This window comes from Lagopus leucura, unplaced genomic scaffold (genome assembly GCF_019238085.1).
Source record: "Lagopus leucura isolate 7727_CA_CO unplaced genomic scaffold, USGS_WTPT01 Super-Scaffold_100004, whole genome shotgun sequence".
NCBI lineage: Eukaryota > Metazoa > Chordata > Aves > Galliformes > Phasianidae > Lagopus > Lagopus leucura.
Window position 1 is genome coordinate 43934064 of NW_024962264.1, and position 25968 is coordinate 43960031.

The following is a 25968-nucleotide window of genomic DNA, read 5'->3' on the forward strand; positions in this document are numbered from 1 at the left end:
GTGATATTGAGCAACTCTGTTTTATGGTGTAAAACAAATTTCAGAGTACACTTTTAGCATAGAAATATGGGATGTACTCTTTCCTATGTAAATCTTCCTTTACAATTTTTAAAATATTTCAGTGTTTTAAGGAATTACAGTGTTTAGAAAGGTGTATTCTGGTCCTCATGCTAAAGAAACTGACCACCAAATCTTGCCTTCGTTCCAAGATACAGTTTAATTCTCATAAGTAACTTTTCAATTTTTTTTTTAAAAGCTGAGCAGTTTTACATAGTGTGTGGATTTTTAAAATAGTATTTCTTTTTTCTTATTTTTGTGTTTGTCATATAATTAACTAATACAACACTCTTTTTCATGCATTGATTTTCTCACTATTCTGGTATGTAGTTCTGCCTCAAGTCTTGTTATTTTTGTCTTGGATGCCATAAGTTCTTACTGTGGGTCATTTTATGTTACTTGAATGGGGGAGTCTGTCCAGCATTTTCCTATTCACTAGCATGATCAGCAAAATGTGATGACTCAATCCACAAGATGTCAAAGCAAGTCTATTTTGCTACCTGCTCCTCCTAAAACTTCCTTGACTCTTCTTCAATAATTAATTTCCTTCATTGTTCCTTTTAGATAAATTTCATTTCTTAAGTCTTTTCCTCATAAATAGGAAGGAAATAACATTCTTGCAAAGCTATTTCTCAAACTATCCACACCACAGGAGCTGACCAAAAACCAATTACAATCTGTCATCAAACTGCCTTATTCAGTAGCACCTACAGCACCAACAAGCCATGTGCATATTCCTCTGTTAGTATATATATTAGCTAGTAAATTATACTGTTTCTTGTAAACTGCATGTCTTAGTGCTACATACTTGCATCCCTCGTCTTTCTTGTTTGCGTGCTTTTAGGGCATTTTTTCCTTATTCTTTTAAAGAGTTTGTTCCCAAACAACCAGGAGAACGTGATCAATTGTCTCATATTTTGTAAAGAAAAGCTATCCAATTGCAGAACAAAGCAGGCCTTCAATGGGAATTAAGTACTTTCACCATATTCTTATTGTGTTTATACATCATTTTTTATTTCCTAGAATTACAACGGTCAGCTGTCATATGCTCAGCCATCTGCATGAGATCTACCTGCCTGAAATATTGAGAGAGCAGTGTGAATTCCTAGAAATTTTAGAGGTTGTTTAGCTGCAGACCTTGGGTGGATTTATGTTCAAATACATTATGTCAGTTTTTAAAGGTGATTTATAGCCCGGCTTACAGGTAATAAAAAATTCCTGTGTTTCATTATGTACGAATCTGCTATGCTTGCAAAAATTATCTCTTTTGTTATGTATTCTGTTGGCCAGCTTGTGATCCATAGTTGCAAAATTAGATCGAAGGCTGGAATTGCCTTGTATTGGAGGTGAGCCTTTGTTGCTGCATCAAGCCTTCTAAGTTGTTGTTCTCTGCCTTCCAAAATCTAAGGGTTTGCTGCAAACTGGATCACTGAAATCATTCACACCAAGTCCATCTATTTTTTAAACTATGCTGTTTTAGTGTGCTGGCTTTCACTGAACTGTGCAAATGGTTGCCTCATTGCAAAGCAAGAGAGTGAAGTGCAATAACGGACATGGCCAAAAAAAAAAACTACAATGAAAGAAGTGAGACAAAACTTGCAACAGCTTTCTGCTCCTAGTGTCTTAAGAAATAAATCTCTTATGAAGACTGCACAACGTGCAAAAAGGCATTAGAGAATTTGGCGTAGAAAAATGCACTTAAATGCTAAGAAGGTGTAATTCTAACTGACCTAGAATTAAGTCTTAAGATAGCCATCTAGTTAGTTAAAAGCTGCTACAACAGGTTTTGATATTTAAGAGCAACTATGGACTCTCTGCAGAGATTGAGACTGTTACAGACCATCCATTTACAGACTAAGCAGCTAACTTTTCCACCTCTGTGTTTGCTGTGGTTGCACGCTCATGAGATATCCTCCATGTAGCCATCCCTATCTGGACTTCCCTGATACAAGGCACACGACTCACCTCATTTCTGCCTCTATTTGGGACTCTCTCAGCTGTGCAACGTCCATTGCATGAGTACCCTGAACTTTCCTGACTGGACTAAATTTTCTTTAGAGCATTTAGCATTTTCAAAAATATGTCACATAAGCTCTATGCAAATCATATACTTACATAGACTGTTGATACATTACCACGATCTAGTCCTTCCTCTTCTTGCTAAGGCTCTCCGTTCCTAACAGAAGCCCCCATTGCTACCATCTTTTTTTTCCTGCTAGGAGTATCAAGATCATGTAACCTCAGTGAAGAAGGAGCCCTGCTTATAACTATAAGGATAGCACATGTATACAGTAATGCAGAACACCATTTTCAGTTATATTTTTTTTTGTCACAGAGGAATCCAGCATGTTGGTTTTTAGGCAAGGGCCAGCAGAATTCACCTAAAGTCATTACAAGCTTGCTAGATTTTGTGGGCATACACAATTCCAGCGTCTTCCTGCACATTCTATTCCCACTATTTTTTCTGAGAGCTCCTTTTATGGAATGATTTTCATTGATAAACAGAATAGTGCAACTTCATATATGTCCACGATTCTCACTGCATTACACACATTAATTCTTACCTTTACACATGGGCAACAGTATGAAAGTTAGAAAAAGTCCCTTCTCCATAAAATGACACAAAACCATCTAATTTTCTGTGGAACATAAAACATTGCAACAAACATGAGTATAGACATAACAAGTGAATAGGACATTGTATGGAAGGATTTTAAGGAATTATGATAGTCAGAAAGCAGGAGATAACCCAGAATTTCTTGTTAAAATAGTAAAGATATAGTATGACATATATTTAAGTTTACTTTGCATTGCCTCCTAGAAAAAAAGGACATGGCTGCTCAGGGTCAAAATATATAGAGAATTTTTGTGATATATATATATGAGAACAATATATATTCTGTGTTTTGGTTGGTCATTTGTAGTACTTTACTGAAGAAAGTGTAGCAAGAACATGTGCATAGATGCCCATAAAGACCTCAGGCTGAAAGCATAAAGACTTTTTCAGTAGTCTTCTTACCTCCAAAACTTGGTAAGCTTTAAAAAGGGGTTTGTATTCACAGAATCACAGAATGGCCTGGGTTGGAAGGGACCTCAAGGATCATGAGTCTCCAGCTCCCCTGCCACATGCAGGGCCACCAACCTCCCCATTTGATGGGGACAAGGCTGCCAAGGGCCCCGTCCAATCTGGCCTTGAACACCTACAGGGACAGGGAATCCACAACTTCTCTGGGCAGCCTGTTCTAGCACTTCACCACTCTCTCTGGAAAGAATTTTTCCTTGACATCCAACCTAAATCTTCCCTCCCTCAACTTGAAGCCATTTTCCCTTCTCCTGCAGTTATCAACCCTTTCAAAGAGTTGATTCCCTTTCTGTCTGTAGGCTCTCTTTAGGTATTGGAAGGCTGCAGTGAAGTCACCCTGCAGTCTTCTTTTCTCCAGGCTGAACAAGCCCAGCTCCCTCAGTCTGTCCTTAAAGGGAAAGTGCTCCTGTCACCTGATCATCTTCGTGGCTGTCCTCTGGACCCTCTCCAACAGCTCCCTGTTCTTCTTGTACTGGGGGCTCCAGACCTGGTCACAGTACTCCAGATGGGGCTTCACAAGAGCAGAGTAGAGGGGGAAGAGCAGAGTAGAGGGGGCGTATTCCCTAGGTGGAGACTAATGAAAACCCTTGATTTAACTCATGTGTTTCTAAATTAGTCTTCAGTATCTGATAAGACCATAACTGGTATTTTCTTTGAAAGTTCAATTAAAATTCAAGATCACTATTAATTCTATCTGCACAAATTTGGTATTTATTCATGTTATATTCCAGATACTGAAATTTTTCAGAGAGGAATAGTCTTGCTATTTGTATTTTAAGTTTTTAACAGCAAAGAATTAGGTTATTCCAGCTGAAATGAGGTTAATTATGTAGCTGACTCTAATCCCATTAATTGAAACTCAGAGCTGTCATGACTCTGTGGGAACAGAGCCTTTCAAATCATTTTTAATGTCAAAGACCTTACGTTAAATCCTAGATTTCCATATGTGCTTTCTTAAAAAATGTAAATTTAAGTTTTGACCTTTAAAAATATATTTCCATTTCATTTATGAATTTTATGTCCAGTTAGCCAAGCTCTGCTTCATTATCTGATTCATTATCATCAAACAAGCAGTTTGTAGTTTGTAGCAGTTTGCACAAGAGTACAGAAGTATACCTGTATGAGAGTACATTTTCTCATATAAACAATGGTGTAAATATTCATTGTACTTAAAGAAGTATTTTATTTTGGCTTGTGCATGTAATCTCTTCTAGTATTTGACTAAAAATATACTTGGTTTGAAAAACTTGTCATTATCCTTGTGAAAATACCATTGATTTAGAAGGACTTTAATATTTCCCTTTAATTTCATTCCTTACACAAACACTGTTAAAGTGCATCTTTGACTAAGGAAAAATCTCCTGGATTTCCCTACAGATGTCACCTGAAGACACATTCATTCCATAGCAGTGCTTTCAGAAAGCTACCAACATGTGCCATTAGAGCTGAGCTCATTCAATCCATGAAAAAGCATGCAGTGGGTATCTGTTTTCTTTTTCTGTGGTTTATTCTGCACAAGGAATATCTGCATTTAACCATAAACACGCTGGCCCATAAACACACACTACTATGTGAGTACTGAGATCTAGGGTTAGAGGGTACCCTATCTAACCCTATTTCAGGTGTTCACCTGAAGTTTCAATATGACAAATTTGTCATCTGAATAACAGGTCACTTTCCACTGGCTGGAATACTATGTAAAGGGGTAGAAGGTCATCAAGAAGTTGTGAAACTTACTGAACAAAGCAAGCTTACTTTCAGGGTCAGTTCTTTCTAAAGGTAGAATGAACTGTAATACTGATACATGCTTTCTATAGTACTATTTTCTGTTTGTTTAGCATATTATATCTTCCTCTTTCAATTTTAATTTTGATAACTTGAATGTTTAAATACTTCCTGTGTTGAAGATTTGGGCCATAGCTGATAAGTGCATCCATCTGTTTCCCTTTTACCCCTTTTTTCCCCCTTGATTTTGTAGTCATGTATTTTATTTTGTGGAGCTCTGTATAAGAAAACACAGCACTCTTCATTGTAAGTTCAGTATTTTGAAACTTTAACACTTCCACCTTTTTCTTGGTGTGTTCATGCTTCAAATACTTTAGGCTGTTATCGTTACTCTCCCCTTGCGTTACAAGCTGTCATTTGGCTAAGCAGAGCTTGTTTTAATCTTTCTTCATAAATCAAATTCTCCAGCCCCTTAATCATTTATGTTGCTGTTATCTGAATTCCTTCAAAGCTTGTTGACATCTCTGTGGTACTGGAAAGGCTAAAACTACACGCTGCATTTGTGAAGGGATTCATTTGCACCAAATGGAATATATCTGCTTGTTCATTATGAACATATTGAGAAAGTAAATTGTTGTTATTTCCATTAATAAATGAACAACAAAAAAAATTAATTAGTATTATGATTAAAATATCAGGAATAGTAAAGAAGAAATGTTACATGGCTTGCTATTCTTCCTTAGACAGCCCACAGTGCCAATGCAGTAACTTAAACCTAAGTGAGGATTTTCCATGTGATGCTGCAGAGTGTAGATATGCCTTGTCTGAAACCAGATGCCAGCAGGAACAACAAAGTATATGCAGAAGCAAATTTATCTGATTAGCTGTGAAGTAAATTAAGGAAAGTTGGAAAGAAATCCAACTCCTAGAATAGCAAACCAGACTGTGTCATTAAAACCTCATTTAGTAGTGGCGTTAACCTCATGGACTAAGTAGGAAACATTCATATCTAATAAGAATATTAGCTGCAGTTTTATATTTCCTCCATAAGTGTTTGAGGTATACTGAGTACATTCATTATTCACAAAAGCTTTGTTATGGATAACAAAATGTATCTTTCTGTCAATATGATGACTGCTTTAATCTTCAGGATAACTATGCTTGACACTACCCACAAAGCTTTAACTTGTGTCTGTGATACATTAAGCTTACAAAAGGTGAAGTGAAACATTAGATTCTTTATCTCTGAAAGATTAGGCATTAGAACTTGCAATCAGCAATTACTGCAAGGCATCAGTTGAAATAACAAACCCCAGAAGAAAAATGTCCACCAAAGTAACATGCAACACTTCATTTTGGTATAGATACATAAGTATCTATTCATTTTTTAAATAATAATAGAATTGCAGCCAATGCCCTGAAAAGAAAATCTACAGTAAAAAAAGACCCCAAGAATGTGTGATCTGTTCAGAGCAAAGAGGACAGCCATTTAAAATAGCTTATTCACATCCTCCAGAGCAGTTCATATCCAGCAGAGCAGAGAGAGAAAAGCTCTCATCAGCTATGTAGCAGCAGAATTTTAATTGTGAAATGGAGTCATGCAAGTAGAACTACGGTAGCTAACATATACATTTGCCCTCTCCTTCCATTGCCTCTCTCTCTATCTTCCTGCTTCCGTTTCACAGATCTGTGCATACCAACCCCAGCACAACTTTCTCAGGCTGTATTAAATTTGATGAGAGATAATTTTCCACCCTGCAGTGAGATGAAACACTGGTGGTGGTAAAAGCCCAGATGAGATGAGTTCTCTTGCTAGTAACCCTGCGGAGGGCTGGCAGCAGCCCAGGACTCTGCTTGCAAAGAGTTCCCAGGCTGTACGTATCCCAGGTGAGAAAATCTTCTGCTTTGTTGGCAGCCAGCATCCAATGCTGCTGAGCACTGTGAAATAGTTTCTCATTGGCTTGTCAACTGTTATGCCAAATAGACTTTCAGATAGAAGGAAAAAGGTCTACCTCTGCAAAAGAGCAAATTCCTGTACCAAATCATAATATGATAGTTATTGGGAAACTAGCATATTTTTCTTTCACTTTCCTCTAAGAACTGGATTTAAAATAAACACACAAAGTATGTCAAAGAACTTATGTCACAAACAAAGCATGGCATAGAAGTAGCTGAACTAAGAAGTCTGAGGAACTGAGACAGTGTCAAAAATAAATTTCCTATCTTGCATAAAAATTTGAGCAAAATTACCATTCCCAAACTGTGCAAACTCAATGCTCAAGTAGTGAAATCTCAAAATCTACTGAGAGTCTGCATAGTGCATATCAGAAAGCTTAGATTCAATTGGGATCCTACTTCCTCACTTCCTAAGTTCTCTGATCTTTCTCCCATTTTCTCTATCCCAGAAGCCGTAAATGTTCAAGCAGGGTTACATTCTGCCTGTCTCCACATGATAAACAGCTTCTGCAGAGATCATGTTTCACAGTGCCGCAGTGGCAGCAGCAGGAATGAGAGGCGAGGAGAACAGCTCAGTCTCTTTCCATCACTTAACAAAACATGTTACACAGGGCAGCACTAAGGAAGAAGTCTTACCTGAGTCCCCTAAACCTCACTAAATCTTCTCAAGAATGAGACTTTTCCATCTTACCCTGCAAGCACTGGGACTTTTTCTTTGGTTTAAAGTTTCTTGCATTTCTGATCACTCTGCTTGGGATGATCTCCATCTGCAGTCTGAAACACCTCCCCACTTACCCCCTGGCTGAGATGAATCTGGCTCACATAACACTCCCTGTGCTATGCACACAGACACCAGCCAGCTGCTGCTGCTACAGAACTTTAAACTTATTGAACTCTGTTTTACAAGATAATTGGCTTTATTCACAATCAGTATTTGTGTTGGTAACTGCAGACCAGCTGATTGATTTTATTGCTTTTACATCTTTTTTATATTGTATTATTTTGTGCAAGGGATCTCTAAACAGGAAATCATTTAACCCAGGAAGCTCACTAACTTGATATGACGCAGTAGATGTGAACAGAAAAGAGAAACAAAAACATAAGATCAGCAATAAAAACAGCTAATTGTGAAGGAAGACTACAGAGACCAATTATAATAGGGAATAGCAATAAGGATTTTTTTGGGAAGTATTGAGCTATCTGGGCTCTTATTTTTTTCTTTTTGTGGAATCCATGATTTGCTATTATTATTGCATTATCAGTATTATCAGTATTATGCATACTGATACATTTTCATTTTCAAGGGAAAGAAAGAAGTACCTTAGCTCATGTATCTTGTTCCATGAGACTTTATCATCCTGTTTTAAACCCGCTATGGGACCACTCAAGCTGTAATGCGTTACTCAGCTGGCAAAAAGATATCGTGGTATGGCCCATTTGCATCTCAAATCACTGTGATGGAGGAAGAAACAATGCTATTTGATACTATTTTGCTTTGGTAAGGCGTAACAGATGGCTAATGCTGAAAACTTGTCCTTGTTCACAGCCTATTGACATCTGCTATTCCATATTGGCACCTTAGTCAGGTAACTGGAGGTGTTTGAACACCCCTATAGAGTAATACTTACATGAATCTCTCAGGGCAGATGCCTCACATATGGCTAAATACAATGAGGTTTTAATACTTCCTTTCTGATCTGAATCTTAAACTGTGGCACAGTGGTCATTAAATGTACTATTTTATCTCAATAATATACAGTATTTAAAAAAACAGTTGGCACCAGGAACAGGGCTGGATTTTCTGATAACATAAGGGTAGGTTATAACTAGTTACATTTAAAAAAGTGATATTAATATGGAACTATGTACAATACATATGTGTATTTTCTTTCATGTTATTCAGTAATTTCATTTTTTTTTGTATTTATTGCTGTGGTTAGAAATGTTTTCTGTTTTCCTGCATTGGAATATTTACTATTTTTGGAGCATACAGTAATAGTGAAATCACAGTCCAGAAATGGCCAGATAAGTGTACACTTTGAAGTGCAGAAAAAGTTCAATTAAGCTCATAGGATTGTTTGTAAAGCAGGGCCCTAATCACACTGTTAAGTTCATTATATAATTTCACTCCAAAAGTAATTCCTTATATTTGTTTCCATGGAAACTACAACAAAAATCACAATAAGACTGTTTAATAGAACAGCACTTTTAAATAGTGTTTATTTGGGATCGTGTTCAGTTTGAAACTCATAGAAGTATAATGGAAGACTTAAGCTACTCTACCAAGTTTTCATAGAACTACCAGTATGTACTTATAGGACAACAAAAGATAATTATGGTGGATATTTTGACAAGATCTCAGTGTTTCAGCAAAATAGGTCTAATTGTTTAGACACTGAAAAATCCATGATGGCAAGACTGATGATAGTCGTGGTCAGCATCATGGACTGTTGCTGGTGTAGGTGGATTTGGGGCATTTCCTTCCCAACTACTCAAACATACCTGTTGTTCAAAAATACAGGTCTGGACCATGGTATGAGGGTACAAAACCTGTATGGTTTACAAAAGCAGTGCATACAGATGACTGCCACCTGGAGAAGAGCAAGTTGTCTAAGGGCTTCCTCATGATTCTGCTGCCCTGGAGAAGCAAGCAGTGTGTGGTCCTGTCCAGGGAGGCAGCTCAGGAAACTAACAGTTGTATGGTTTATTATCTTGTCTCCAGACAACATCCATTTAGCTCTTAGGCTGCTCAAAGGTTAACTACAGGGTGTTGACACATGGCACAGAGCACTGTTCTGAGAGCCAAATATCTTGGTTGCACATGCAATAGGAGTGTGAGCTGTATTCTCCCATTGTCAGAACCTTTGCAGTAAGCACCACCCAAACATTTGCTTTTATCTCAGGTGCAGCTCTAAGTGAGCTCAGGGCACTCCCACCTGTCACATCCAGTGCAGCAATGATCCCACTGGTAGGAAACACTCACCCACCTCAACAAGAGTGGAGGGAGCAACACAGAGCAGAGCAGCCATTAATAGGAACTAGAGGTCATGATGGACCAAATGATGGAGGGGCTCTGCCAGGACCAGGATGGGGAGGACATTGTACTAATCATGGTAGAGCAGGATTTAGAAGGCAAAAGAGAAAAACAGCAGTGAGAAGTATCTTGTATGGGTGCTTGGAAAGGAGGAAAAGAAATGTAGAAGGTGCAAAGAAGAGAACATCATGCTCAAATCAGCAGAAAAACCAAATGTGTTGAGTAGAAAGGCATGCAGTCTGTTCAACTCTTTCTTCCTTCAGCAACTAAATTTCATTTTAACTTTCATTTGTAACATGCAGTGTCTCTTGATGCAAGAAAGAATCCTAGAGTTTTCCATCAGCACCAAGTAGAAAGCTGAAGCATGGGAGGACAGAAGAATGTTCTCCACTATAATCCCTAAACTCATATCCTTGCTGTCTTTCTTTCTTCTCCCCTTCCATCCTTTCTTCTATGTCCAGAGGCCTGGGCTTCCATAACATGCTGATTTTCACTCCTAGCATAAGAAATGATGAAAATACTTCTGACATTTTAATGCTTCATTTCATTAAAATTTCTGTTTGGAAATACCATAGTATTGCATACCTCCCCCCTCCTACCAATGATGGGGGGAGGAAATTAGGATGACAGGCTCCCACATGTGTCCTGTTGCCTTGTCTGCTCCCTAAGAAGGCATGGGGAAAGCTGAGCACAGACAAGCTGCACATGAGACAGATAAGTTGCCCAGCAGTTTCCATCCTTACAAAAAGATGTCTACATGCTAAATGAAATTTCTAAATATTTTTGCCTTCTCTGATGGAAGAAAAAAATCTAAAGAAAAAAATAGGGGAAACTGAGCAAAGATGTGTCTTCGTCATATGGAGCATTTTACTGAGATTTATCAAACTTCTCTTGAAAGAAACTTCTGTTTCAAGAAAATATATTTTATTTGCATATCTTTCTGTAGAAATTTTTCTAAATCTTTATAGTCTGCTCTGATGGGTAACTGCTGCTTGTACAAAGATCTAATGTGTATCAGATCTCCTAGATATTGTATATGTTGCAGTACTAGATTTTCTTTTGAAAAGCAAAAGCCCAAATTCAGAGGGCTTCTTTCCCAGTTTGGTCTCCTAGATAGCATTTGGAAACATCTGCTGAGAAATAAAACAATGACACGTGCCCAGCAGGAGTTTTTATTAGACCCAAAATTTGGATTCTTGATCACTCTTTTGTTTTGTGATATTTTCAGAGAGTTGTGGCTTTATATTTTTGATTCTGTAGCATGGGAAAAGCTGGTTTCATGGTTCAGTACAGGGAAGCTGTACAGACCACCCAAGAAAGATGGTCTGAATTTGCCATATCATTTGTTACAGGCAGTACTGAAGTTACAGAAACACTCGAACTGGTAACATGCTTAAAAAATGGCATGACTCTGGCTATGCATATTTTGGAAGCATACATCCTTCCAGACTCAAGAGGCCAGAATTTCATAGATGAACCAGAGATAAACGTAAGAATCTGCCCATTCATAAACACATAGAAGGAGAAGTTGATACACTCTGAACAAATCTGAGGAGTGTAAGGCTTGCACAACTGCTTACTTCCTAGAAACTGGATGTTGCCAAAACTCAAAGATGAGGTCACCATCCCAGTTCACCCGCCAGTAGCTGATGCATCTTCATCTGCTCTTTGCCCTATGAAGGAGAAAGGATTTTTAATATTATTTTTGCAGACTAAAGTAATGTCAGAACCACTAAAAGAGCAAAGACAGAGAAGTATGTTTGGCAAGCTAAGATCCTCTAGATTGAACTGTTAAGTTGTAAGATATTTTGGCTTCGGTTGTGTCTTATGGCCTCAGTTGGTCTGTGGATGATGTGTTTAAGAACAATGAACAGCTTTTTACAACTTAGATCCAGCCTCAAGAACAAAATTAGAGAGGCACAACTTTGTCTTTATTATGAAAACCACTTCCAAAGAGATTCCTGAAAAGTGGAAGCAGCCTGGTGGCTGCAGTCTAGAGGCAAACTGGGCTGAGTGAGAAGAGGATGCTGTACTGTAAGCAGTGGTGCAGCCATACTGGCTGGAGAGCCAGAAAGCAGGTAGGATTCTGTTCGTATAAATATTTGCCTCTGAAATTCTACAGAAGCTGTTCTCAGGCACACATGCTTCTCTGCTTATGTGTTGTGCCATCTTCCTCCACCAGGCCTTCGTCCCCCAAACACTGGCTAACACATTCCTCTCTTGTCAGCAACAGATTACTCTCTTTCAGATTCCCTTCATATTATTTTCAATCCAGCACATATCTTTTCTGGCCCATCCAGTTTACCTTTTGACTGTTAATATTTCTTTATATTTTACATTTTATTTCATCAAGTAAAAAGTAATTCAGTAGGATAGTTGGAGTACTGACTGTACTATGATCACCATAAGCACTACTCAATTAAAAAATCTGTGACTGCTGTTGGTCTTGAATTTCCAGACAAAAAGGTAGAGCTGTATCATACATTTTACATAGATGCTAGTTGTGGGATTAGAACCTTGCTTATTTCTACATGTATTTTGTTGTTGTACTTGTGTACAGATAACTGAATTTTGGATGTGACATGCAGCAGGGTGCATAAGACATTTCTCAGCTAAATGAGGATATTTGTTTTCCAGATATTCCCCTGTACTTTCTGGAATATAACAGCCAGACTTCTAGCCATTTCCTGTGAATGCTTTTTCTTTGCCACTCTGTCAACTTCACCATTAAAACCTTTCTTCTTTCATGTCATTCCCAGTGCTTCAGTTTAACTGCTTGGATTAACAGTTTTCATCGTAAATTAATCTAATACCTTCATGTTGACCTCCATCAGAGATTCACTAGCCAAGATCTGTACATGTATACTTGGCACCAGTGACATCCTCTCTCAGTTCAGGCTGTTAGCATAAGATCACAAGAGTAATGGGGTAAGCTTTTCCACCCAAACAGGCCTAAGTTTATTACAGGCATGTGATTTGGGCAGATATCTCCCTACAAACAGCTGTATTTGTGAGGAGAGAGGGAATATTTCTGAGCTGAAGGGAAAAATATCTCTAGATAGGCAGTTATTATTTGAACTGAATCTGGCATTGAGCAGTTTCAGTAGCTTTTCTCCAAAGACAGAGTCACATTTGGGAATGCAGTCTGGAAGGTATTGTTGGATAACAGCACAGTAGCGGGGGCAGCTTGTCAGCTTTCCTCTATGTGTACTTGTTTTCCAGTGTAGAACTAAGACTCCCTGCCCTCATGGCCATTCTGCCACCAACTGCTGGTACCCAAGAGTATATAGTTTTGTGGATTTAATTTCAGCATCTTTCGATATCAAGAGGTCCAGACCAAAACTGAATGCATTGTTCCACGAGGGGTGTTCCTTAAATAATGCGACAATACAGACTGAGAAGCAGCTCTACTTTGATGCATCCTTCTGACAGGATTTAAAAGTTGTTTTAGGCTTTCATATTGTACAGCAATCTCTCAGCTTATTTTATGACCATATTGAATGTCATGCATCTCAAATTTCCTTCTTTGACTGTACAAATATCGTTTTAGCTATCTTCCCTGCTATATCCATCAATCTTTTCTAAAATGAATGGCCTTTTATTTTCTACCTATACCTTTAGCCTATTTATATCTAATTGTTTTCAGGTATATGGTTCATTAAGAATTTTCTGACATATAATTAAATTCCTAGGTTATCCATGTGAAGTAGCAACAAACTTCTCAGATTCCCTTAGTCATCTTCCTCTGACTTGTTACAGTTTATCTTCACTGCTCTTTTCCCTTTTTTGGGGTTATTTTGACATTTTTCCAGTCCATTTAGGACTGTTATCCAAGGTTAACTGTATGAGTTTCAATAGGGCCAAGTGTCAGGTCCTGTGTTTTGGTCACAACAACCCCAGGCAACCCTGCACACTTGGGAAAGAATGGCTGGAAAGCTGCCTGATGGAAAGGGACCTTGGTGTATGGATGGACAGTCAGCTGAATATGAGCCAGCAGTGTGTGCAAGTGGCCAAGAAGGCCAATGGCATCCTGGCTTGTATCAGGAATGGTGTGGTGAGAAGGACTAGGGAAGTCATCCTGCCCCTGTACTCGGCACTGGTGAGGCCTCACCTCGAGTACTGTGTTCAGTTTTGGGTACCTCAGTACAGAAAGGACACTGAGGTGCCAGAGCAGGCCCAAAGAAGGGCAACAAAGCTTGTGAGGGGCTTGGAGAATGTGCCCTATGAGGAGAGACTAAAGGGACTGGGGCTGTGTAGTCTGGGGAAAAGGAGGCTGTGGGGAGATCTTATTGCTCTCCTCCAATTTCTGAAAAGTGCTTACGATTAGAGCAAGGTTGTTCTTTTCTCACTGGTGATAGGTGACAGGACAAGGGGAAATTGCCTTAAGTTATGCCAGGGTAAGTTTAGTTTGGATATCAGGAAAAACTTCTTTACAGAAAGAGTTGTTAAGCACTGGAAAAGGCTCCCCAGAGAGGTAGCTTAGTCACCGTCCCTGGATGTGCTTAAAAACTGGTTGTGGTTTTCAAGGAGATGATTTAGTGGAGGATTGTTAGGGTAGTTTGGTTAGGTCGTGGTTGGACTCGATCTTTCAGGTCTTTTTCATTTCATTGGACTGGTTGTACAGACAATTTTAAATATTTTGAGCTACAACATGCTGATGTATGTAATAGAACCCACAAAAGTTCTCAAAGAATTAAACCCTAATCTGCAATATACATAGGTTGCTCTGAAAGTAATGCCTCTTATTTATTTCCATGGAATCTGCAACAGATACAAAGAGCACAGTAGCACTGTTTGATGGAGTGAATTCTCAGCTACAAAACTATTTTTCAGCATAGTCACCACCATTAGCTATACATTTTCACCAGCAATGAAAAAGAGTCTGCATGACATGCTCTTAAAAATCTGCATCAGTGGAGCTGACCCACTGTTTTGTAAATGCTATGATGGCATAATTGCTAAGAAAATGATGCTCACACAGACTATCTTTAGTCGGCCTGAACAGATTGAAGTCAGAAAGCACCAAATCTGGACTATACATTGGGTGTAGTACGACATTCCAGACAAGATTCATAACATATTACAAGATCTTCACACTGATATGGGGCCAGGCATTATCATGTTGCAAGATAAAAGTTGTCTTCTTCTCTGGCCTCACTCTGGCAGTTTGAGCTTTCAGTTTAGTCAGCATTGCAGAGGTGATTGTTTGACCCAGTTTAGAAGGATAACACCACTCCTATCCCAAAAAACATCACTTTCCCTGCTGTGTCTTGAACTTTTTCTTTGATGGGGAATTCACATCTCACCAATTCATGGACTGCCAGTTTGACTCCAGCTCATAGCAGTGACAACACATCTAATCCCCAGTAATGATGTAATCCAGGAAACTATCACCTTCAGACTCACATTGGTTCTTTCAGCTCCTGTGTGAACAATCATGGGACCCACTTGGCACAAACTGTGTGATATTCCAACATTGACACCATCGTTTCCAGTGCACTGACCCAATGTTAAACTCCATACACAGTTCTCTGGTTGTAATCCACTGATTCTTGCAGATGAGCTGATTGAGACACTTCATTTCATTGTTTGACAGCTGTGCATGGCTATCCAGAATGTGGCATGTCTTTCACACCGTCGCCACTGGTGGAACACACCACCTCTCTGTGCTCACATTCACTGTTTGGTCTCCATGAATGTTCAACAAGCATCAGTGAATGTCAATGAGTGACAGTTTTTCCCCACAAAGAAATTCAATTCCACACCTTTGCTTCACACACAATATCATGACAGATGCTATTGTGTCAGACTGCATGTCTGCTTCCGTCTGTCACACAGCAACAAATTGTAATGAAATATCGAAGGGAAAGCTCAACCTCTATAGCCATACCACCAGCATCCACATCTGTGCTATAAAATAGGAGGCAGTACTTTCAGAGCAGCTCTTCAGTGGGCTTAGCTACTAAAATGAATACTCTTGAAGGTGTTTTTACTGGCATTTTAATCTGGATCAGGAGTATGTTTTGACAAGAGTCTTCCAACACTTCCCTTTGGTTCATATCTCCAAGCAGTCTCAGAGCATGTGGAGCTTAGCTGCTTTTATTTGAAGCTGAGTCAGAAGATGTAACCTGCTAATTCACCAGTGAGCTCTTAATGAGGATTCACTCATTCCATGAGACACAGGGAGACTTTTTTCAAAGTAACCCCCCTTGAGATGTGTCAGAAACTGGGTACCGTTTTTTTTAACTGTATAAATTCACTCTTTGTGGGATGCATTCCTGTTTATGTAGATGAAGAAGGGCTTCTTAGAAGGCTTTTAGTTGCTCCTCATTGCCTTCTGTTGTCCTCTGACAGTGGTATTCAACTGAAATACAGTTATACCTATTGAGTTTCAGATTTAGATCATGCTTTTCTTCCAGTTTATTGCATCCTCATTTAAAAACGAACTAAGTACTATTCTGAGCTAGTCACTAACAGAAACAATAACAGGTGTCACCTGAGCATGTTGTCTTTGCTTTCTAAGTTGTCAAGTAGACAGATTACATTGTGGCCATAATATCTTTATTTGCTTATGCAAGCATTGTCACTTACTGTACAAGGAAATTTTGCCAGAAGAGAAAATATGAAATAAAAATGTACTTCAAGAGTGTGCAATTTCTCCAGAGAGTTGGCTGCTTCTTTCCCAATCAGGCCTCAAAAAGTAGGAGGGGTATAATGGAGAAAGTATTTGCAAACTCTGGAGATCCCTTGACGCTATTAGTTTTGTTCAAAGATGTGCTTATGATATTAGTATTGGCAGATACTCTGCAAAGATGAAAGACAAAGGTCTAGATGGGAAGAAACTGTGATCTGCACTAAGCAGCTGATAAGAGGGTTCTTCCCTCAGTTACAGTTTCAGATCATGTACATTCTTTACACTTGCAAATAAGATCATGATTTGTCTTAGAGGAAATGAGGACTAGCAAAAACACAGGTAACTAAGAAGGCACAAAAAAGCTGCAATAAGTAAGAAAATGTGAAATAAATTACCTATTACAGAATTAAAAGAAAAAAAACATTTTTGTTATTAAGAATGAGTTGATAGGGAATGTAAATCCACAGGCTGGAACTCGCTATTCTGAACTTTAATCAGTGTTTGCCAACCTTGTGAGAAGTTAATCAATCAGTTTAATGAAAACATAACCCTTCACAAGAAAATAATGGTATCCAACTTTAAGCTGCAGTTGCTGCTGTAAAAATAAAGGACTTCACCTTGAATTAACAGGAAGACAACTTTATTCTACAGTCCTTTCTCTCATTGATGTCAAATGGAATTAGGTTTTCAGGGTGGGATCTCTCACCTCTTCACACATTAGGACAGGCATCTCATACATATTAGGAAGGAAAAAAGAATCTCGTCTACCCTCTTTTTCCTTTCTTCTTCCCTCAGGGAAGTCACAGGACAGTAATCAATTAAAAAGGTCAAAATAAGCAAGGGCAAATGGCTTTTTATGGTGACTATTCATCTGATCTACATGCATAAACTTACAAACAGAATCTTATCTTTGACAGAGATGCAGATGCCCAGTTCCCTTTTTTTGCCTTCCTACTTTTTCTCCGGATTTTGCATTTCTATCCCTTCATTACTGCATAAAGTACTACATAATGAGAATCAGGCCCAATTTTGTGCCACAAATAAGGTGATATGCTGGAAAAATGTGATTAAAATGTAAAATGCCAGAACCACAGATATTTAACGTAACTATAGCTCTTTCCTATAATTTACCTTTTTCCTGTCAAAACACGAAAGATTACCTGAAATATCAGTTAAGCAGAGAAATATTATCCTAATAAATGAGCACGCAAGTATGTGTCCAGTAAGTTATTTGATTAAACAGGAAGCTAGAATCCTATAGATATCCACAAATAAAGCTCCAAATCTAAATGACTGTATCGTTAGCTCATTTGTAAACTGTTCCAGATGTAAGATTTTGGCAGCTTTCCAGTAGGCTGGCTGCAGTCTAAGCTTTCCTGCATCCGCAGTGAGAACTGCAATGCCTGACTCTTCAAGGGAAAGCTGCGTAGGGCTGACAAAAAATTCCATGAAGTAACCTGCCTGCCTGCTGGAGAGAAATTCAGACAGAGCCCAGAGCAAAGGATGCCCTTTCTCCTGGGGCCAAGCTGCAGCTGTTCACCTGCAGATGAGTGATCGATCTGCATTATGAATCACCCTGCAAAAGCCCCTCTGAGAAGATCGTTCAGTGATCATATCAGGGACTCCACTGCTAGAGCCTTGGATGTAATCTGGAAAAACACGCGAGACAGACGTCTGGCAGGTGAGAAGGGCATTGAAATAAGCATGCTTTAAGATTCACAAGGGACTGTAATCAATAATGGTAATTAGCTGTATCATTTGCATAATGAATTGGTGTCGCTTCTAAGTATTTCTTCAGTGTTTTGCTTCTGTGTCATGTTACTTCGGTGTTACGCCTACAGCAGGAGCTGTTTACATTGCTCTAATGAGGCAAGATAAAGAGCAGCTAAAAGAAAAGAATATGGGTCTACCGTTGCGGTTCCCAGACCTGAAGAATGCCGAAGCCTTTTATTTTGCTGCTAAGTCAGAGCCAGCACTCTGAGGCTGTGCTGTACCTCAGCGCGTTCCATTCCAGAGCCAAGCAGTGTGTCAGTCAGAGTAGCGGGGCCATGCACTGAGCCATGGCTGGTATTTCCTCTGGCAGGGATGCTAGTGCTGCAAGCTCCAAGTGAGCCTCAGATATGCCAGAGACAGGCTGCTGAGACAGAAAATTAAGCACCAACTACATGGTTACAGTTCACATTTTTATTTTGACCCAAAAGCCGGAGGCAAACCACAGCGGAGGGCTGGAGGAGAGGCTATTTTAACTCATTTCATTTTCCTTTGCTGTTGTTGCCTGTCTGTTAGATCGAGTGCTTCTCATTTACTCTGCTGGAGCTGTTACTTTTATTATCGTGGCTTTGGAAGGATTCAGAGCAGGGCAGTGGAGCTGCACAATGGGTGTGACCTGCCAGAGGGACTGCTGTGGTTTGTTTGTGTACTTACAGCGGGGGAGGAGGGAGGAGATATGTGAGCAGTGATAGGATCAGGATGAGATGACTGAGAGCAGATTTTGTGGCTCACAAATGTAAACTCAGCTTTTACGTCATCCTCTTGCACTTCATGTTTCAGAGGAATGAGAGCAGCTAGGTATGTCACAGGCGCTGGTGATAGTGTGCTGATTACAGAACCGGTTACAGGAGGTAGTTTGAGTTAGTGACCATAAACAATAAACAGAAACAGTGTCAGAAACATGCTTTGAAACAGTGGAATTTGCTCTGCGGTGTGCTAGTAGCAAGATGCTTTTTGTTCCCGATCAGGGAAAATGACTTTTCTGGACTGAGTACCTCAGCTTTGCTGTTCTGACTGTAAGGCCTTGTGATCTTACAGTAAGACCTCATGGACATGTGTCAGAGATGAGGACAACACATTTACTTCAGTGCTCGCAGTTCATCACCAAGATGCCAGTGCTTTGAAAGTGCCAGATGTTAACCTCTTCCATGAAAAACTGGACTGAGCAGATGTTTTGTATCTCAGAGGTGTGTTAAAGTTAAAAAATGGAGCCCTTAAAATGGGGTTCTTTGGTAGTTCAAAGACTGCATGACATGGAACCGCAGTCATAGCACACGCTCTGATATTTGGGATGTTGCTGAACATGGAAGGAGCAGTGAGAAGAAAGTCTTTGTAAGAAGGCATGGATGTTGCAGAAATCTATAAAAGGGAAGCTGGTGGGGCCACTTGAGCCCTTGTTCAATCTGTGCGTTGCCTGGTCAGCTGGACACTTGTTTGCCCTGGTATGAGCTTCCATTCCACCTGCTTGAGATATTTATATGGGTGCTTTGAAATAAACTTTTAAAATTTACAGTTAAGCTCAGGGTGGCATTGACATCAATGGATTCCCCATGCCTCTGGCCTGTGTCCATAGAGGAGAGCTATTACCAGCAACTGTCTTCTGCAAAGTTGTTTTCCTTTCGCTGGCTCACATACAAAAGCACACAGTGATATGTAACTTATACCCACTATACATGACCCATATATGGAAATACATAGGTTTTATCATGGTATAAAAAGTCCTTGATAAACATATATATTTAACCTTCAGTATTTGGGGGATAGACAACGGCTAATTATATTTCTTGAGACTGTCACATTCCTAGAAATGAGGAGTGAACATGAACCCTTTAGCCTCTTTAACTGTGCTGATAAGGGTTGGCATGTTTTTATTCTGCTTGGCAGATGGTTATAAGCCATAACAGCTTTTATCAAACAAGGCTTAGATGTTAGAGGACTCTTAGAGTAGTGACAGTTCCATTTTCCAGACTCTGCCAGTGATGTAGGGTTGTCAGGCCCTTTGTATATTTGGGCTGCTGTTAGTCAGAAAGTCAGAAAATCATGCTGAACACCCAATAAGCAGCACAGTAGGCAATTAGAGTGCAGATATCAGGGTGTATTCCTGAAAGTACTTCATAAACAACAGATTCAGGAAGAGAAACAAAACAGCAATAAACCATGTTGCTGTTCTGTTTACTGTCCAGAATATCAGCAGTTTAAACTGCTGACAACCAAAAAATGGCAAAGTGTCATGACTCTGAATTAAGAAATCCACTTAGATCAGCAATTTGTGTTATCAGGACACACCTTTAAATAAAGAACTCAATATGAGCAGAAGAAATGAGAAAATGTGAAGTATGCATTCTTTGTAGAGTATTCAAGTAAAAGTAATTCAGAAAGTGTTTTGCCTTTAAAGACAATCTGGTAGTCTGCACAGAAGGATAGCAAATAATGCAATATAATCTGATATAATCATCAAACAGGCAGTTTGATGATCTATATAGAGGCATCTAGCCTCCTTAAGTACTCTGGGAGAACATCATCAAAATTTTTCTAATATGTCTTTTGCATTAGATCATGTAGTCTGAACAACAAAATGAAAGATTATTCTTGGACAAAAAGTATTCAAAAGGCTATTAATGTTGCATGAAACCAGAAGACTGTAGCTGAAGACCTCTTGGTTTTGAGCTGGTGTGGCAAAGGAATGCAAATGAACAGGGACTGTCTTCTCAGGTCTCTCTGCATGCTGTCCCACCATGGCCATGGTGGAGTAATACAGTGCAACACCCTCACATTGATTCTGAACCAAGGCTGAGAAGCTGCATGTTCCACTCTTTGTGTGGCAAAATGGCCCCTGGCTCAGCAACACATGGCCAACCAAGAACACTTGTATAAATGTAAGGTGTTTTAGTGGAGTAGCATGCAAAATGCCTCTCCTGATCAGCAGTGAGTTGAAGTTCAGTGTGGTCATATCATGGTCAGGCTTTTAGTGGCAGCTCATGGTTTCTTACTCAGTGTCTTTTGTTCTTTCTCTTAGTTTGCGCAAACAAGTATCTAGACACATTTTTACAGTCATGTCTGGTGATCTTAAAATGTGGAAAATGAATATTTAATAAATCAGTAAGCACAATGGAAGCATTTCAATTGCATGGACATCAAAAATGCCAAATAGAGATGGGGTATAATTTGGGGCAAAGGAATGAGCAACAATGAATAAGAGGACAGAATGACACTCAAGTTGCTAGGCTCTCCAAATGAATGATACAAAAATCATAGCGTTTCCTGTTACTATATGTGTGAGAAATAGAAACATGTCCTTGGGAATTCCAAATGCAACTTATTCCACTTACTGATGTCAGAGCACATTCTCAGCAAGGAAGAGAAGCACACTGGTTCATTTAATAGACAGACCTCCCAGTACAGACCAGGGCTGGATGTACAAGAAGGAAAGCAGCATTGGGTGAGCTTCCCCAGAGCTCTCATCTCAGAATCACACATAGCTTCAAAATGCTGTAGCCAGACTTCTCCCGGTGCCTCCACTCTTGGCTGAATTATCTGCATGATAGACTGTAGGTCACCTGGTATAGCATTTCTCTGCTCTTTACTAAGACCTATTATGTCTATCACATGACACGATACTGGGTTTTTCTGCATTTTCACCGGCATTTTTTAGCAATCACAATCAGCTGCTGAGTACAACTGATTATTTCTATACTTTTCTTGATGAGAAAGCTAAATTGTCTTCTGAAACATCTAACGTTACAGACAAAAATAATGTATTGATAGTCTAGCGTTTCGTGAATTATTGCCAGTTTTGCTGTATTAGTTTAGTCAAAGTCCCCCCCCCCAAAATCACTTATTCGACATTTTAAAAAGTAAGCCTGCAACTTTTCTATTTGAAATTAATTTAGCTACTTACCATTTATGCTTTTTATGTCATTCTTTTCTTAAATTTCAATGAAAGCTCACAATATGTCATTAACCTCAGAATTAATTTTTTCAACTATTCCTTCTCTTGAATATTTTCATTTTAGACTAAAGTAAATATGAAGTGAGGTTTTGTCATTCTTCTTTTTCTTTGTTTTGTTTTGTGTTAAATGCCAGAAGAATGGAAAATCAATCATTTGTAAAAGTCTGTTACAGACTGCTTCTCATTATGCCCTACTTTAACAGAGTTTCAATCATCTGGAAGGATTATACATGTCCTTTCAAATTCTTGCTTAAGATATAGAAATATAGAGAACTCTGGGACTGCAGAAAAGTAATTCCATTAAATTATGTTCCATTTAAATTCCTCTCAGAAGGCAATCAGACAGCTTTCATCTAAGCTTCATGCTTCTAATAAAGACTGGTTTACTTTCGAATCTACTTATGAAGATCTTGTTGGCAGGCTCCTTAGAGCAGACCTTTTATTTTTTAATTTATGATAATTGCTTAGCATTATATCATCATATAGTTTTTCCTGTTACTGGCCATGGCATTCTTTGCACATCTTGTTTACTTTCATTGGGATCACCTAAAACACTGTCTTCTGTTTCTCTCGATTGCATAATTTGTTCTTCATTAAGAGTATTTCTGTACTTACTGCTTTCATTTATACTTTCATGATAACTATGATACCTTAAAATATGCCCTTTTCTGGGTTGCAAAATCTATGAGAATAGAAATTCCTCATTCTTAAGCAACTCCCAGCTATGGCTTATACTTCCAGGCTTATATACATATTTATATATACATGTTCACAGCTATATAGAAATAGATATATAGATGTACAGGTGTATATAGGATGTAAAGGAAATAAATAAAGGAGAGTTCATCTGAGGGAAGCTATTAAAGCCCCAGACTGAAGAAAAATTTCATGTATCTGTAAAATTGATACTCACAGAGGAGACAAATTACTGCCTTAAGTGTTTGTTTTCTTCTAAGAATGGAGAAACTGATTTACAATGTGTGTAGGTGAAATAAATTTGTAGAAGATTTATACACTGCAAAACCTGAGACCACTTGATATATAGCCTTAGATAAGATATTTTGGCTATTTGAACATTTTTAGGAAAAGACTAATGCCTAATCTGGAGATAACTACCTGTAGGTCTGATGTTTCTTTCAGGCTATTATACAAATATTCAAAGCAGCCACTCACCATGAAATAGGCTATGATTGAATACTGATGTGATTTCTTGTAAATAAGCTGTAATTTACAGAAAGTAAGCATACAGCAGTTACAACAAGTCATTTGTATAGTAAAGCAGGCATAACATATGCAGTGCAAAACAGCAATCATTTATTCTGATTAAATGGTTAAATAATTTTTATCATGGTAAAATTTCCTCATTTTGATTGTACTCAAAAGCTTTGTTGTTATTTGTGGAATTATTTAACAAGCTTATAGTATAAGCAAGTTTCCGAGAAAATATCAATTCCATTGAGGTGATTTAAGATTCTTTACATCTTTCAAATGAAGACATGGATATATAATCTGAAATAATAACCTTCATACATAGCATACATTTGTCTATTGTTTTGTATTTTTAATGGACATTTCCTTATGGCAGCACTCAGTTACAATAGTGGTGGACCGGGAAATCAGAAAGATTTTTTTTTACTTCCACATTTGATTTCCATTAGTGACACTTAAAACATTTATTTCATGGAGTTCCACTGTCATTTCTGGAATCAGAATGCAACAATGGCACTATTTTGTCCAAGTTTACAATTAGAAGTATACAGTACCCTAAGCTTATTGTGAAAGTGGTTCCTACAAAATCCTCATGCATTCAAGTTGCAACAGCTGGAGGGGATTGTGGAAATACAGCCTTTCTCAACATTCTGTTTTTCCACAGTCATCTTAGCCATTTGTAGGACTGCTGTGAACAGCCAGCAACTCTGTATCCTGTCCTGTGCCTAAGATGTTAGGGATGTGTAAGGGAGGAATTCAGTCCCAGGATACTTCAGCAATTAGAAATTTTTAGAAATAACCTTACTACTTTCTCAGGAACTCCAAGTGGTTTCTCTATAAGCACTGACCAAGGAACAGGGAACACAGCCTTAGCAGCCCACAAAACATGTCTGAGAGGAACTGAGCAGCAATATTTCTCTGTAAGCAGAGGAGTATCCAAATGTGGAAAATGTCAGCAGTCTGCTTGAACATGAGGGGAAAGCAAAAAGCAATACACCTGGCAGCCACCTGTTAGGTGACCAAGCTCATCATTTATACCTTTCAGCGTGCAAGGCTTGCATGAGGTATAGATTGTCAGACAGGGATTAAAAATGAGTGAGAAAGATGAAAATTATGACCTGCTCTCTCAGGGTCCAGTTCCATAATTCATCACTGTGGATAGTTTAAGCTCTTCTGTTAAACGTTGTGTGCTGTGTGACGAGCACTGTGTCCCTGCTAGAAGTATCTTCTGGTGACAGATGACCAAGCAGCCGCCTGCTCTCCAACTCTCAGAAGTGGAGGCTTCTGAGTCCCAGACACAGCACCCCAAACTCTATCTTATTTCAGCACAAAGCAGACGTTTCACACATCTGAAAGATCATTATACTTTAAATGTTCCTTAAAAACTGCTGAAAGTGCTGAACTGCTTTGCATCTGACTGTTTGGAAGAGCCTTGCTCAAAAAATATTTCAACTGCTCCAGTTCTGTTAGCATCTGGACATCTTTCTGACGTCAGAGGGGGATGATGAGATCCAGATGCTATGACTTACTGATGTTTTCATTAACTTCTTAGCAGCTTTGTCTTTGTTTTGTTTACCAACTGCAACTTCTTGACTCCAACTCACATATGTGAGCGTTACTGGGGGGAGAGCAGGGAGAAGAGCTAGAAAGGAGGGGAGCAGCCAGAGAAATGAAATTAGTGCTTGGCAGAGACCCAAGGTAACTGATTTCTCTTATTACCATGTGCTGTTCCAGGATATGCAGCCTGTGGGAAGGTCAGCCCCAGGCATTAGGAAACATTTTGCCGAGTTGCTATTTTCAGTAAAAAATGAGCTATATGATTTGCTAATTATGTTCCATTTTAGCAGTAAACATATTAAGCTAAAGACAACAGGAAATAAGAACATAAGATAATATTAACAACAAGCTCCTGAACTTTACATTTACAATCATGCCTAGACCTAATTGCCATGTAGAGAATATTTATTACTCTGAAGGAATGCCACTATTGCAGTAGACACAGGGGGGAGCCCAGTTACAGTGTAGGTTGCATAGTAGAAAATAGCTGAATACTTCTTTTAAGGAAATGTTGGCAATAAACAGAGTACAAAAAAAAGTACACATCCAGCCATCTGTATAGCATCTCTATGGCAATAAATGTTTTATATGTTTGCTAATTTTATATGATAGAATTCCATCTTTAAGAATTTCAACAATTTTCAGTTGAAAGTTTCCAACTGAAAACAGTCTTCTTGCTGGCAGAACAGTTTCCCTGATAGTTCACATCTCATTAAGAGGCTGAGTCAGATTTTTAAGCCTGTGTCTCAACATGCATTTTGCATTTTATGTAGCTGCACGGTTCAAGTCTGGTGGAAGGGGTGAAAGGGAGAGACATATCAAAGTACATTGGTTGACACTATTATGCATTGAACTTTGCAGCATGTTCAGCAGTGTGTGAGAAAATGAGATCAAGAAAGTCCCGTTTTGAAGGAATTATAACTGTAAAACAATCAGTGCTAGGGCTCAGCTGGAGGAGATAAATTCAGAACCTATACAAAAGTATTTACTATTTG

The 25968-nt window shown here is 38.8% G+C and overlaps 1 protein-coding gene across 3 annotated transcripts in view; it reads left to right on the top strand.

The window, feature by feature from the left end:
- Positions 1 to 25968, top strand: part of DLC1 (DLC1 Rho GTPase activating protein) — a 216991-nt gene that overhangs the window by 104039 nt on the left and 86984 nt on the right. Inside the window, exon 1 of one of the 3 annotated variants that reach the window (XM_042872138.1) lies at positions 17915 to 18169. The exons of the other annotated variants lie outside the window; for them this stretch is intronic. Within the exon in view, the coding sequence (XP_042728072.1) occupies positions 18055 to 18169 (115 nt within the window). The 5' untranslated portion in view covers positions 17915 to 18054. Of the gene's footprint in view, positions 1 to 17914; positions 18170 to 25968 lie in introns of those variants that run through there. 3 annotated transcript variants of the gene reach the window in all.